We start from the raw sequence: 15,779 nt of genomic DNA, 5'->3' as shown, positions 1-15,779 counted from the left end.
TCGCAGAAGGCTGTGATTATGGATTTTTGGCCACCGACATCAACCTATGCAACGAAACGAAACTCTTCGGAACGCGGAACGGAACAGCTTGAGAAGAGCGCCAATAGTGGATAAGAAAATATTTAACCAGAACCCACTTTAAATTATTAACACAGGCAATATGCAATTGGTTGGGAGTTAGCTTAGTCAAATAGTCACATTTGTCTTGCAAGTTTAAGATTCGAATCTAAGAAATGCAAGAAAATTGTTAATTTGCTCTTTTCTTTAGGATGCGATAGAAAATTTGAAAACATCTCTGCAATCGGTTTGACGTTTCGATGTAGGACTATAGACGAACGTCGATCGGAACGAATGTCGCACCATTCAGAGTAATCAAAGCGAAGTTATAGACGGTACGATGCTAAATGACAGCGTCAAATCTTATTTTCACAATATCACAATTTACAATTCTGCCCATGAATCAAAGTAGTGCTGTATTTGAATTTGTTTGCTCTTGTTTAAGTTAATTTCCTCGTTCCTGGCGTATCAAAACAAACACGCGATATCTTAGTGTATAGAGTTTGTACTGTACTAAGAAAGCAACATTCATTGCATTGTTAAAACTTGTGCTTTGTATTGAGGAGGCAAAAGCCTAAAGCAACTACATCAAGATGGGTAAAGGATTTAACAATTATATGTGCAAGAAATTTTTCCATCCGGCATCGCGGGATAACCTAAAACGGGTAAATATTGCCATTGCGTGGCATATTTTAACACCATACTAATGATTATATTGCCTCGTGAAGGTATGGATGGCGGAACAGCAAGCAGAGGCTTACAAAAAAAAGCAGGAAGAACTGCGTAATCAGTACGAGAAGGAACAAGAGCTGCATGATAACAAAGCCATTCTTAGTCGCGACAGTAAGGATAAATTGAGTGTCAATTTTATGTACGAGCTACCACCAGGGATGAAGAAGGAACAGGAACAAGAATCAAATGAATTGGAGTGTAAATTCGAATGGCAACGTAAATACAATGCTCCTCGCGAAAGTTATTGCAAAGGAGACACAGAAATACGTGACCAACCGTGAGTACAACGCCAACGTTGCAGTGTGAACTTTTAACTTATTATTTTTACTCGTCATAGCTTCGGTATTCAGGTGCGCAACGTACGCTGCATAAAATGCCACAAATGGGGTCACATTAACACGGATAAAGAGTGTACGATGTACAGCCTGTCTATGAGCGAAGCGAAAAAAATTCATTCTGAAGCAGAAGCAAACCAAACACTTTCGAAGTGTGAGTTGGAGCAACAGCTTCGAGAAGATGGATTGGCAATGAAACGCAGCGCCAAGGAAGCAGTTACGTTGCACAAACTAATTGGAGAACCAGAAATAGAGCAGTTGGCCCCGGAAACTGAATTTATACGGTCGCTTACGAAAAAGCAGAAAAAAAAACTTTTGAAAAAGCTTGAAAAGATTGAAAAGAAACAACTGTCAGCAAAAAGGAAGCATTTGAGGAAACGATCTACAAGTACAAGTTCTTCTTCATCATATTCTCATGATTCAAAGGATGTCATTAAGCGTTCTTCGAAAAAGAAAAGTAAGACGGAAGCTTACTGGAACGAAAAAAGCAGCGAAAAGCGACAAACATATCGAAACCGCAGTCGTTCACCGCCGGCTAGGACTGATCGTGCTACCCATAGCCGTAGAGACCAGCGTAATAGACGTTAATCAAGTTGTCATTCAACGAACACTTATCGTTGAACGAAGACAATAGCTCCTAATATTTTCTGTAATTTCCCCTGCCAATATACTTTTCGGAACGTATTTTTAAAATGAACCATTTATTATTTCACGTATTGAAAAACTGAATCGTTTATTGTATCATGTATCGAAAAACTAAACACCTTGCGCTCAACATATCATTCTCTATTGTATCCACAAAAATAAATTCTCGAATCAATAAATTGTTATTTCTGATTCATTGGTATATGAAATGGTTAAATCTGACGAAGCCACAATCGCGACAAAAAAGTGGTCCTGACGACACATACATGCTATCGATTTCGAACAAAGCTTAGGTTTAGTAACTTTTAGCCAATTATCAATCCTTTGCTGTCTTTGTATGCTGTAAGCGCTCAACAGTTAATATTTTTCGATTCAATTTCCAGTTCCCAAATCAAAACACTGTGAACTTATCAATTACGTGCGATGTTGGCACCGGATGAGCCACTTGCTGGAACGCAGATTTCTGCTCCATGGTTGCCTCCACTTTCGCGAGGATGATTCTGTAAAGAGGAAAATACTGTGTAACAGATCCAAATTGTGAGCGTCGATAATTTCTAAGAACTAGCCCACACACCTTTACGTGGATTTGACGACGAACCATGGCCGCCCGCAGAATAAGCATACGCGATCGACGTTGAAATTCCTTTCCAACGTTGATAGCCTTTTCAAAGGTGGCACTGCGATGATCTGCATCTTTTGCATAAAGTATTTTGTTGTGTGAATCGATCCGAGCCTGTATTTGACCTTCCAAAATAAGCTGCATAATTTCATTTTCCAACGCAGCCACTGAACGGTTGAAGGCGGTGGCCATCTTACGCATGTCAGCTGACATATACGGACTGAAGTACTGCACTAGAGCACGGTTCCGGATTTGCGTGTACAGTACATTTACATGCGGTGCAATGTACATATCGAGCAGCAGATTGTCCTTGATTTCATCTAGAAGTTTCAAACACGAGGCGTACTTGGAGTCGTAAAACTTAAAAATTATATCTCGCAGCTGAGGTTCTAGCTCCAAAAACAGTTTAAATGAGCTGCTCGAAATAACGTTCTTCAGCTCCTGCCGATCGAAAGTGGCCAATGCGCATAAACCACAGTATATGGCAACATTATTCGTCGATATCATTTCAGGAAAGTCGCAAAGATCGAAATTTGCTTGCAAGAAGTGCTTGGCCGCAGACTTGTATTTACGAGTAGCCAGCTCGGCAAGGCCAGCAGCACACTTTAGTCGCGTTATCACAACTTGGTTTGGATCCTTGTCCTTCGAGGTTTCCGCGACCTCTGTAGTTCCTTCGGCTTTCGAAACATAGCTTAGCACATGCGACCAGTTTTGCAGATAGATTGATACCTTGATTACATTCAAGCACATATTAACAACATGTTTACCGCTTGTGCAGTAATCACGAGCTCGGGAATAGCACTTCAATGCGTTGGACAGGTCACCACAATTGAGATAATGATCACCTAGGTCATCGTGCCCTCGACGGATGCTTTCTTTAATGGAATTTGCCTTGTAATTCTTCAAATCGCAGTCCAGCTTTTCTAACTTCAGAGCCGATTTTTTGCTCTTAGTCTCAACCCATGTTGCGTCAAAGGTGGGTATTTCTTGAGAGCCACTAGATTGTGTGGCCACATCCGGCAAAAACAAGGTGCCTACGCTTTCAGCGAGTTTTTTATGTAAATGTTGATAAAGAGTAACATTGTAAGTCGTTGTTACATAATTAATTGCCATTCGCAGCGCTTCAAGCCGCAACCCCGGACAATGTTCTGCAATGTAAACCAGACGATGCAATTTTGCCAATCCGGTGTACTGATTGGCGAGTTGCTCCAGGTCAATTGAGGGATTTTCGACAATATAAATATCCTCCTCGTTGTTTTCGTTATCCTCCGGTTGTGCATCTATTTGCATCGGCTCGACAGCATTCTACAGAAGAAAAATATACCAAATTCTTACTCACTTAGAATGGAGCGCGTCGCAGGAAGCGCGATCGTATGATAAACAACAAAAGAAAGCTTTATAAAAATAGGGGATGTACAATGTAGTCGGAATCCTTTGACTACACGTTGCTTACCGCGAAACATGCTGGTAGCGGCATTTTTCAAAACTCCAATTTGTTCAACGCAAACGACGATCAAACCAAAATAATGCTTATTCCCAAGTCCCAAGTTCAGAGTGTGGCTTTTAGCAACTCTGCTTTTAGTTTCCTGTTTGACAGAGTCATGTCAGATTTTGACATTCATGTTTCGGGTTCTCTGTACTGTGCAATCTATTCATAACATGTACTCTCTATATGCGTATTCAAACAGCTTAAAATCAAAATGTCGTTTGAACATAATAAATTTGCTCTTGGAAGCTTAAACTAATATTCAATATCTTTAAAACGGATGAATCAGAAATGCATGCTTATATTTTTAATTTTAATTTTATTCATTTGCTGCGTACGATTCGTGCGTTTATTACGAGCGTGTGTTGTTTGAATAATATGGTTCTTTGGATTTGCTACGTTGTTACGTAACAGAATAAAATGTGCACATCATCGTTGGAAGTCGAACAAACCTGATGTCTTAACTCTTCTATCCTTTTGTTCTGTTTGTCCAAGTGTGCAAATAATATAAAATCAACGAAGTTTCCCGTGTTTTACACAATCAATGGGAAAATTTTAGCAAATCTTCCGGAACATACGTATTCTCTTATTTTTAGGTTAGATCGCCGCACTCTTAGCTTGAAATGCAACCTTTAGAGAATGACCTTTAAAATTTTATTATTTTATACATTTTCTTAGTTTTATTGTGAATAGCAATTGAAAACGGTAATTGTATGTATAATAAAATTCAGCCGAAAAATGTTCCATACATCTTTTCCATATCGATTGTATAAATTTATATCAATAAATAATTTTAATGATAGTCGCTTAGTTGCTTAGTTTATGCTTAGCGTTGAATCAGTAGCCAAGGGCATCAAAGATGCATCGTCTTCAACATTCTGTTTCATATTTTCGCTGTTCGAAGCTGGTTTTGTAATCTGTGCATGGTCCTCGTGAGGTTCTTCGTTCCCAATAATTTGTTGGTTGTTTTGTGGTTGATAAACAGATGTAGAGAATAGTGTGTTTGTTTCCGGAATATTTGATATACTATCGCTGCTTTCGTGTCCCACTGCCTTTGTGTTGGATATTTCACGAGGGGGTATGACAGGATAAAGAATAGGTAGCGAAATCGGCATTCTCGAAGAATCCCTGTACTTATCATAAACATTTTGTGAAAGAGGTCTAATCGGTAAAATATAGTGTCCTGTAGGTGCTTTACTGGTGCTGCTTTCAATATATCGAACGGGTTGAATAGTTGTGTCAATAGTTGTATCGCTTTTCATTTCTGGGGCAGAGTCATCCGCTCCATAATATCCAAACGTAAGAAACGATCTAAGCCTTTTGAGGTATGTGTAAAACCCATAATCAGTAACTGGTGAGGTCGTAGTAACTGGCAGTGACGAAATATCTGTTTCTGTACTGTTTTCTGAATATGGCGTTTTCCCAAGACTAATGCGTTTCGCAGGTTGATAACTCATTACGTAATCCTTTATAAGTTCTAAGCCATCCGGAGTTGACGCGTATTCCTTAATAGCTTTAATTGTTTCCGCTGATGTGGTTGTGCCTAATAAAGCCTGAACGTCTTCGAACGGGGGAAGATGTTCGAAGTCTGTAACGCCCAAAAGTTTTGATAATTTTTTTAACTCCTTTTCATCGGCAGGAGAAAGGTTCAATTTTTCGAGGTACCCTAGTTTAGACGATAAGTCAATATCATGGTTTTCTGTTTCCTTATTTTCCGTTTGTTCTATCGAGTTCGGTATATATGATTTTTCTAAATCTGATTTGATTTTCTCTGTTGTCGGCAGCTCACTGTACGGCATAACGGGTATATAGCTGCCACCAACTCCTTTCGTGAAAGAATGACGATTTGGAATAAGTACAATCGAATACGGTGTATAAGGGCTCGCTAAGCTCGGGTTATGACTGTATAGCATAGGCGGTACTGGAACTCCATGAATAGGTATCAAGTCTGCTTGTTCATTTGTAATAGATTTTCCGGCCTTGCCGAACAACGCCGCCAATAATCCTCTCTTATTTCTTTTCATGTACAGACTGTTTGTATCATGGGCTAAGGTTACACCAACCACAAAGCATCCGGCGAACAGCAATCCAAAACACTGAAATAATAACACAACACAATATTAGTTATGCAAATAGTAAGTTGAAAACCCATACTCCGAACCTTCATTCTTCGGAAACAATAAAGTACCCGCATGATAACCCAATTGTGAATCAAATCGAAAGTAACATGTAAATCGGTACTTAACCCAAAGTTTAATACAATCCAACTAAAACTTATTGATTCAAGTACATTTTTAGGGCTCAGGGACTCAATTCAATAAGAAAAAATATGTGATGTACAACATTTGTAAAGAGAGAAAGCGAAAATTTTAAACTTGTCGTCGAAGATGAGGTTGTTCGAACCAATGAAACTAATAACTGACTTCGAATTAAGTTAAACTCACTTTGAACATAGCGATCTTCATTTTAATGTTTGTTTCTCAATTGATCTTTAATCACTTCTTGTTAACAGATCTTCAATCACTTAATCACTCGATATAGCCAAGAAAAACTTATTTGTTTATTTAATCGATATTAGACATTACAATTACTTGCAACGGACTAAGACAGTTCGCGCTCTTTCTCCAACGATCGTTTCCAGTGAAATGAAGACGGAACACTGAAGATAAATCACATATTGTCAACCAACCAAAGCTGAAGTTCTACAATTCAACTCCAGACAATATAGCGCTTTAAATGTATATGTGCTGTCCCGAAGGTTGTAAACGAACTGAAAAGTGAAGATTGCTAGTTTTGCAAGTTGCAATAATTACTTCTTTCGGGATCCAGGTAGATTAACCTTGATGCACATATACCCGCATGAACAAGAAAAGAGAAACGAATTACATGTCACCAAGCCAAACCAAAGTAGAAAGGAGAAAGACTTAGTTGGAGAAAGTATTAAGGAAAGCGTAATGGCCATAACAGGTGCCGACATAACATTGTTCGTAATTGGAATTCTTAGAATGAACGCTTCTAATGAGATTCCTATTACATAGTCATATCGTTTCCTTATAGCGAATGTATTTTCTTTTAGTTTTCATAATCTTTTTTTAAAGTTGTTTCTGAGAACGTATTTGTACTGTTTTCATCTTCAGTAGATTACGACAATAAAAAGTTAATATTATTTTTAAAGCTGAAATATTACGAGGTAATATGTTAACAAAGGCAGCGAGTGAAGGTTCTTGTTCATTTTCTCTAATGCAAAAACCGAAAAAATAATATCATCACAAACATTTGTCATTTTTATGTACCATGTGCATAAGTTGTACTTGTTTGATGCTGAAATTCCGCCCATCTCTTTGGCAAATTGTGTATTTCTTTCCAACTGAACTTTTTTTGTTGTGTCGAAAGCCATTTGTCGACGTATTTTTCAACATCTTCATATTCGGCGAAGTGCCGTTTTGCATAGCGATAACCATAACAATTCCCAATTAAATATTTTTAATGCGCTTATCACCGCTTTAATGGTACGCGTCGATGCGTTCTCACGCTGTTATATTTATATCGCTTTACTGTGCCTTTGGACCCATTCTGGCTCTTTTTGCATCAATACAAATTTTTAATCAATCATTTATTGTCCGTAATGATCATCATTTCGCCTGGTACCATACTGGGCCATATATTTTTGCACCTATGGTTGTCAAAATAAACCAATTCTGCATTGACATCAATAATGCGATGCAAAACCGACATGGTCTCTAAATAAGTATTTCACAAATTTTTACGATGGTCCATTTGCATTTTGCTCAATTTTTGTGGCATCCATTTTCAGAGCTTCTGAATCTTTCTTACGGCTTTTGAATATTGGGAAATCGTTGTTCGGGGCACATAAAGTGACTCTGTTAATTTTTGTTGTGTTGGGTTGGATGGTTGTTGTCCTTCATATCAAAATCCCCCGTTTCGAAGTACCGAAACTATCTCTCACATATTTTCACTGCTGGAGCATGTTCACCATAAGCTTCCACAAGCAAACAAATACAAAAAATTATCGCACATAATAATATCGCGTAGCACTTTCATCAATCGAAACCAAATGCATTCGTACGCCTACATCCTAACACCCGGTGGTTATTGACGCCTGTATAAGATAATGCAGCAGCATGCAATCAAATTGAGTCATTCAGTTTGTTTCCGAATGGCACAATGACTCAACCAAGCACGTTTTGTGTTTATCCATCCCACACAATTATTATAAGCAAAACGTAATATACGTAAAGGTTAATCTAAAGTTAACAAAACATTTCATTAAAGCATACGAAAGCAGGAAAACATGTTTGGCGGCAATAAGAAGGATAAAATCGGTGGTTCGTTCGTAAAACATCCATCTGTGCTGCACTGATTAATCGATTTCTTTACGACGTCAGTTGTAACGTTGTGCATCATGTAAATCTTTTGAATTGATGCTCTGTTCTGCGGTTCTGTTCTGTTTTGTCTCTGTAATATAATAATAATTATTGTTATTATTATAACAAAAACTGTGCCACCCAAACTACCACCGCATTTACTCATCAAATTCGAATACTAGAAAGTAAATCCCAAGCATTCGTGGCACCGCGACATTTTGATAAGCGGACAGTTTTGTTATCTGTCCTTGAAACAGCGGTTTGAGCATAATGGATCTCTATAAACACATCCTTTATCTCTACAGCTTTTATTTTTACGGTGACGGTTGGTTTATTGGTTTATTGGTAGTGACAAATGCCGTATGTTAAATATATGCTTCTTTTGCATTTTGATCAATTTATTTAACATTGCACAATACTACTTTAGTATGTTTGTTGACTTCATGAGAACATAATTTCTTTTTACTTTTATTATTTATTAATTCATAATTAATCATTATGTTGGAACATGTTATGTGTTTCGCGCTTATGAAATTATACGACGAATTTTTACTGCAACTACGATTATTCGTACAAGTTTTTCTACTTTAGGTATTATATATTTCATTGATAATGTGACATTATATTTTATTCTATATTGTTCACTTCATGCTCAGCTTCAAAAAACCGTCGAAAGACGGAGAAATCTAAAACTTTAATATGTTTTAAAACGATACCTTATAGCGAGCTGTAGCTAATTTTAACGCTTGAGGAATTGACACTATTTTCATACGCAAGTTTTTCGTTTGATTTGGGATTAAAGAAAATCATCTTGAAGAAGTATTTAGGAAATGAATGAAAGATAATTTCTTAATGGTAGATTAAGTCCAGCTCTTTATCCAACGCATGCGTCAACAACAGAGATGGAAAAGTGATAAGGTCTGTTATCTGATGGTGAGTTAGTTTGTGTTAGATAGTCCCCGCAATAGTCACCAGGCAGACTCTTACTGATAAGCTCATATTTCAGCTATTGTAAGTTCGACAGATCATATAAAAGTAGCAACTTTTCTCACAATGGTTAGTTATTATCTTGCTGTTCCAGAGGCTTAATGGTAACATTAACAAGCTCTCAAACTCTTAAATATTATTAGTAAAACCGTGATGTGAGTGTATAAACCGTGAAATAGTTCCTCTGATATAATTTTACTTGAATTATGTAAAAGTTATAAAACGTCAACTGATTAGTCGAAGTGTCCGTGAAGTGCAGTTTGGATATTAACTTGAAACTCATGATATCAATTAAACCACTGCTGAAAATGGATAAAGTAGCAAAAATTGTGAGTCTATTCGCATTTGTCAAATTTCAAAGGTGTATCATTTTTTGTTGATAGCAAATACTATTTATATACGTTTTTATTGTAATTGCAACATCTTGAAATATTATTTGAGTGAGAATTATGTGAGTGAAATTAATTTGAGCAGATAACATTTGTTATTGGAGTGTCGTAATTGCACCATACTATGATTGTAGAACTTTTGATTGTAATACAGTTGATAGTAATATTGGTTTTGATTCGAAGATTTTTTCAATGAGTTCATAATGTGAGGTAAACAAAATCATCGAAAACCAATATATGCCTTTAATGGAACCGTGTGAAATAATTGTTCTACAGAAAAGATTACATTATTTATTAACAACAAACATATACGAAATTTTCCTTATATTAATCATTTTCGCATCATTTTTTATCTACGACAAAGCCATAAAACGAAGAAAATTGAACAAAACAAAATTAGGGAAATCAATTGAAACAGAAACGCAAACCACCAAGACGAAAGTAATTTAATTTCATTAGATCATCGGACTAAACAAAGTTCAACTGTTACGTCAATATTAAGGTATTACTGATTCAAGCTGACATGCCACTCAAAAGCAACGTACCTGCTAAAATGTCTGATCCGAACATTCATGATATTTTCTGAGTTATATGATCAAAATTTGAACACAAGACGATTTCGAGGTATGACTGATCATTGTGGATAGCCTTCGATTGGTTAATAATACTCATAATGTAACTGTGTACTGTGTAACCGACGTCTTCAAACAAATACAAAACTCATTTATGTTTTGTCATCGCACTATTTTTATATCATAATCATAGCTTCAAACTATTCATCAGCTTATCTGTTATTATTACGCATACCTGCTTTGTATTTGTATATCAATCGACGGCAACTTGGTTTGTCGAAAAGGATTATATTGATTCACACAAAAAATCATTATTTAAAGATCAACTACTACTACGACTGATGTTGAAACACCACTCAAACTATATAATAAATATGTATTTATGAGAAAGGTGGTTAATGGTTTTTTTCCTAGATTGATTTTTGTTTTCTACTTCAGGCCTTTGCATACCCTAGCAGAGATGAAATATTTTCTAACTAATTGAAGAACATGTTAGTACGCAATTCTGCTCTATATATAATCTCCATAATATAATTCCGTATAATCTGCTCTCTATAACATATTTTCTATTACAAAACCATTGCAGCATTTTCCAAAATCTATCATTCGTTTGTTGCACAACTCGCCTATAAAAAATGGGAGGCGCTTTTCGGTTTTTCCACTTTTATTTGTCTATTCCATCACTAGCTAATTTGTTCGGTTTGATACTGCACCTAGTCGACTGTTGTAACACAATCAAAACACATGTGGCCTAAGTGGTTAAACAAAAGCATCTACGTAATTTTTGATTGAATGTATAATGATCTAACGAATGAGACTTCCCTAAAAAATTACATTTTCATGGTAAAACTAAGCTAAAGCTGAGTTACATATCATATGCTAGCACATGAAAAGAATCTTCATAAATAACTAAAATTTACTCGTTTTTATGTTTTTGATCAATCGAACACAGATCGTTTGGTGGTCGGTAGCTACAACGACGCTTGTATTGGGAGACAATAATAACGAACCCCTAAATAATCTTTTTCGCGCATCGAATACTTGGTCACCATTGTTAAAGTTAAGCCACGATTCATCATACCTAGTGGATAGTAGTAAAATTGATTACATGGAATATGAACAGCACGACTATAATAATGAGGACGCTCAAATAATTAATAAACGATCTCACACAAGACAACCTATTTGTGATACGCTGGATACGTATGTTTATTACAACAGTAGCGATGGATTTGAGTATCGTCCCAATCATTACACCACTAGTACATGTGTTGGGTCAACCGTGGATAATAGTTATCAAACAAAGAACAAGGTGAGATGATGATCAGCAGGTACTTGCAAATAAGGGCCAAAGATTACCTTTAAACGTTTTAATGTAATTTATTTATTCCTTTATGTGGCAAGACAGTGTACTGAAGCTGGATTATCTTGCACTCAAATGAGAAAGAAGATATATATTACACGTCGCAAAGCTACCGGCAATAAGGCTAACAACTGTTGGGAACACGTCGCCCTTGCGGAGGTAAAGAAACCTAAAAAAATTGTTCAAATAAAGATTAGGAATTAAATTGATCTCTAGTGTTCTGTTTTCAATTAATAATACCAATCAAAATGTTTTTACAGGTTGACGCTGGATGCGAGTGTAAATACCACATTGGCGACAAAGATTCGTACCGCTTGGGAAAATAACATACTTTCGTCGTGTGCTAACATAAAGCATGAACAATTGAGATCTCGCACTGGCACGATAGGAAAGATTCTATTGGACAGGAAAAAATGTATTGATAGGCTAAGCTTTTTATTCTAAGAAGTGTAGCAGATTCATATATTTTTCAAGTGATAGTTGGCAAGTAGTTTGCAGTACATACAATATCATACAAAATATAAAATAAATACATCCAAACATTCATACAAGCAACAATTATTAAACGTCTCTACTTACTTACGTATCCATATAATTTTAGTATCGTTGTTTATCTCCTGGCACGATGGACGACCATCGTGATGGTTATTCGTCTTAGGACCTAAAGTTTAGGTTTTATACACAGTGCGAGATGCGTCGGACCCTGCGTTGGACAAATAGTTAGTTTGCATTTCTAAACAAAGAACTAAGAGCACATTTTTGAATTACTTCTTTCTTCGCATTTCTCCTCTATTGACGCCACTTTCGCCGATTCGCCGACGATTTAAAAACGCCACTTTCACAGTTCATTTTTTTGTCCACGAACCGTTGGTCGAAATCACTATCACTAAGTCACACAAACTTTTTTTAACAAAAATTGTAACTGAATTTTTGAAATTTAATTTAATTTGTATTGGAAAATAATAAATTGTTTCGTTAAAAAACTTTCTTTTGTCTTTTCTTGGTCGTTTAGTTTGGAGTTTGAAGTGGAGCAAATAAACACACAGCATTTGTGACGGTTGTCAAACGCCATAAACAAATCATTTGTTTAACATAACCAAACTTTTTGCGTTTTTTATTCATTCAAGTAACATGAGCACCAAAGACTTCGAGTTTCTTAAGGGGCAATTAGTTGCGGCTCGAAATGAAATAAAAAACTTAAGGTAATGTTTATCATAAATAAAATTACCTTATCTCTCAGCAAGGGCAATTTTAGGCAACCATTCTACCTTTCTAGGCAGCAAATAACAAGTTTACAGCACATGTATCGGAAAGAACATCAATCCGCACTGAAAAACTTGGATGAATTTTTATACCAGGATTGTAGACAAACGGAATCAAGTGATCTAGCTAACAAGGTCTGTATTATTTCAAGCAATTTGTGAAATAACACCAAGACTAAACATTAATATAATTAAATTATTTCAATTCTGCACAGCCAAGTACTGATCGTCTAAACTCAAATGATACCAATAACGATTTGAAACTTAGACCAATTGGAGTTTTAAGAAATATTTTCAATGAAAAACGTGGAGTTCCCCGCCAGGCTAGTTTGTCATCGAGCGTACGGAGCAGAATAGATTTGTCTTCAAAAATATTGAATAATCCTAAGCACGCTTTAGAGGGTTTGGAAAACTATTCCCACTTTTGGATCATATATCACTTTCACCTGAACGATGATCACACTAAAACTAAAGTAGCTCCACCACGCCTTGACGGGATTAGAGTTGGAGTGTTCAGTACAAGATCACCTCATCGGCCGTGCCCGATTGGCCTTTCCTTGGTTCGCCTGGATAAAATAGAAGATTCGAAGGTGTATTTCTTTGGCACCGATATGGTATGGATTCGGCCAATTATAATTATTTCGGTTTGGAAAATTTGCAATGAACTCTACAATTATACTTATCACAGGTTGATGGTACTCCTGTGTTGGATATCAAGCCATATATACCGCAATATGACACACCACTGAAAGCAAACGACATAGGATGCAATAGTTCAAGAGAGGCACCTGACGGAGAAGAAACTACTAACACTACTCAGCAAATCAGCACTTCCGGTCCAATGTCGGGACCCTTGCCGAGTGTTTTTGTTCCGAATTGGGTATTGAATAGTTCAGTTTTAGATGTAGTATTCTGTCTGACCGCTTCTGCACAAGTACAAGATCTCGGGATTACACAGGTAACTTTAAAAAATATACCCAAGTGCTAGGCACAAATAATCCAGTAAGTGTATTTCAGGCTTCTATTACGGATATTCTTAAAACAGATCCACGATCCGTGTACGTACGTACGAAATATGCCTCAGATATCTATACATTTCAACTGGGACGGTACACAGTAACTTGCAAATTTAACGACCAGAACTCAACAGTTACTGTGCTGCAAGTGCGAGACTTGGTTAATGTACAAGGATTGTCCAAGGATGGCATAACCGTAAATGATCCTAAACAGTGATAAAATCTCTATATTAGCTCATTCTTGTGAATTTAATCAAAGCACATTGTTGGTTTTCATTCAAATACAAATTTCTTTTAATATGTTGTCTGCGTTTTGCGTTCTGCACTCTGAAAAACTCTGCGTGAGCTTTCACTATTGTAAGCATTCTTAAGCCCACACGGTCCACACGTTACGATAATCGTTTACGATTCGTCGTTTCAGACGTATCGTAACGTGTGGACAGCGAAATTGCTCGTTTACGACCATCGTCTCAGATCAAAAAAATCTGAAGCATCGAGCATTAATTCTTTCCAATTACTGAAAGTACCGCCGCCGAATTGTCGGGGCCATCGCCGGAGCCAGGGTCCGTGGAAAGCATGGAGACAGATCCGGTGTCACTTCCTGAAGGAGCCGTACTATATGACTGGGGATGGCATCATAGAGATAACATTGTGCCAATGCCACGGCAAAGGGTTGAATTGGAGGATCAGGAAGCGGTGGAAGCAAATCAAAATGGCGAAGAGCGTTTCGTGATCGTTCCTCTTCGCCAGCAGCAGCAGCAGCAGCAACAGCTAAAGGAATATGAAGCAAAATTGATTATGATGCAAGAAGAGATACTTAAAAAACTTACACAACAGTTGACCTGCAATTGTTGCTCAATCAGTTCATTCCAACAATCCCCCCGACAGTTCGCAGAGTTCGATCTTAGGGTACGTAAACAGCAGGGTACGATCCTAAGCTACGTGAACGCTGTGCCGCGCTACAGGGGGTCTACATAAGTTAGCTTTTAAGCTACTTTCTCCTGAATTTTTGTCTGAATGTACACAGTGCAGGTGAAGGAGCACTAAACATTTTGTACGCTTTTGTGCAGCTTCATCCTGCCTTCAAGAATCTCACACAACAGCAGTTTGAGGCAGACATGAAATACGTGGTTACTAAGAGTCAGCCTCAAACTGTTGTTGTGTGATATCCTTGAAGGCAGGATGAAGCTGCACAATAGCGTAAGCTCCCGGCACTGTGTAAAATAGGTTTGTTCCCATTCTGTCTTTGTACATTGTGCCAAAAAATCAGAAGAGAATACCTTATTATACCTAGAGAAGCCTTATTCAGTTCAGCTAAGTCAAAAAGTTCCTCACAAAAAGGCCAAAGATTGCGGGGATTGTTGGAAAGAGTTATTTCGAGTTGTTAAGATGCTGTTGGTTAAGTTTTGCGATTTGCTTTTGCTCGTTTAGTGTGGAATTGTGAAACGGCTTCTTACTGTGGGCAACCAAATTGATCAGATTTGACTGAAAATGAAATAAATTAAACAAACAGCAAACAGCAAACTTTGATTAACTATCTAAAACTGACGAAACCCTCTTAGCCGCGTCCGAGAGGAAGATGCTCAGATTGATATTTGGCCCGTACGAAATTGAGATTGTTGTTGAAAAATTGTTACGAAATTGAGTAGTCTTCGATTAGTTTTAAAATACACAAGGTGTCTCAATGTTTTCCCCCGAACGACAGGGCGAAATACTTCTCTCTTGTCGTTCCCAAATTCGGCACTTTGGTGTGAAGGCGTCGGTCCCAAATATGGTCGATCCCAACTTTCAGCTCGCTGTCTGAAGACTGCTTTAATCGTTGTTTTGTGTTGCTCTGCTTCTTCTAAGCACCTTGATATCTGTGTGCCCAGTGACTGATGCCTCGGAAGGTGAGCAAAGAGTCAGAAAAGAGGGAAGAAAAGAAGCAATAA

The 15,779-nt window shown here is 37.2% G+C and overlaps 4 protein-coding genes across 4 annotated transcripts; 3 read left to right on the top strand and 1 right to left on the bottom strand.

Moving 5' to 3' along the window:
• Window positions 1-482: 482 nt before the first annotated feature.
• On the top strand, window positions 483-1,932 carry LOC128268846 (corepressor interacting with RBPJ 1). The gene is made up of 3 exons (XM_053006120.1): window positions 483-722; window positions 786-1,066; window positions 1,127-1,932. Exons 1-3 carry the CDS (start codon window positions 651-653, stop codon window positions 1,710-1,712), a joined length of 939 nt encoding a protein of 312 aa, XP_052862080.1. The 5' UTR covers window positions 483-650; the 3' UTR covers window positions 1,713-1,932.
• LOC128268845 (COP9 signalosome complex subunit 1b) lies at window positions 1,835-3,947 on the bottom strand. Its single transcript, XM_053006119.1, has 3 exons — window positions 3,842-3,947; window positions 2,344-3,693; window positions 1,835-2,269 (listed from the first exon to the last, which is right to left on the bottom strand). The coding sequence occupies exons 1-3, from the start codon at window positions 3,863-3,865 to the stop codon at window positions 2,180-2,182; spliced, it is 1,464 nt and encodes a 487-aa protein (XP_052862079.1). The 5' UTR covers window positions 3,866-3,947; the 3' UTR covers window positions 1,835-2,179.
• Window positions 3,948-9,369: 5,422 nt separating this feature from the next.
• Window positions 9,370-12,222, top strand: LOC128268103 (uncharacterized). The gene is made up of 4 exons (XM_053005119.1): window positions 9,370-9,575; window positions 11,160-11,519; window positions 11,616-11,729; window positions 11,831-12,222. Exons 1-4 carry the CDS (start codon window positions 9,528-9,530, stop codon window positions 11,894-11,896), a joined length of 588 nt encoding a protein of 195 aa, XP_052861079.1. The 5' UTR covers window positions 9,370-9,527; the 3' UTR covers window positions 11,897-12,222.
• Window positions 12,223-12,708: 486 nt separating this feature from the next.
• LOC128267535 (tRNA (adenine(37)-N6)-methyltransferase) lies at window positions 12,709-14,149 on the top strand. The gene is made up of 5 exons (XM_053004389.1): window positions 12,709-12,772; window positions 12,847-12,967; window positions 13,048-13,446; window positions 13,521-13,790; window positions 13,850-14,149. Exons 2-5 carry the CDS (start codon window positions 12,872-12,874, stop codon window positions 14,063-14,065), a joined length of 981 nt encoding a protein of 326 aa, XP_052860349.1. The 5' UTR covers window positions 12,709-12,772; window positions 12,847-12,871; the 3' UTR covers window positions 14,066-14,149.
• The last annotated feature ends 1,630 nt before the right edge of the window (window positions 14,150-15,779 follow it).

This window comes from Anopheles cruzii, chromosome 2 (genome assembly GCF_943734635.1).
Source record: "Anopheles cruzii chromosome 2, idAnoCruzAS_RS32_06, whole genome shotgun sequence".
NCBI classification, from domain to species: domain Eukaryota; kingdom Metazoa; phylum Arthropoda; class Insecta; order Diptera; family Culicidae; genus Anopheles; species Anopheles cruzii.
The sequence above is the reverse complement of the archived record's forward strand: the minus strand, read 5'-3'. Positions and strand labels throughout refer to the sequence as shown.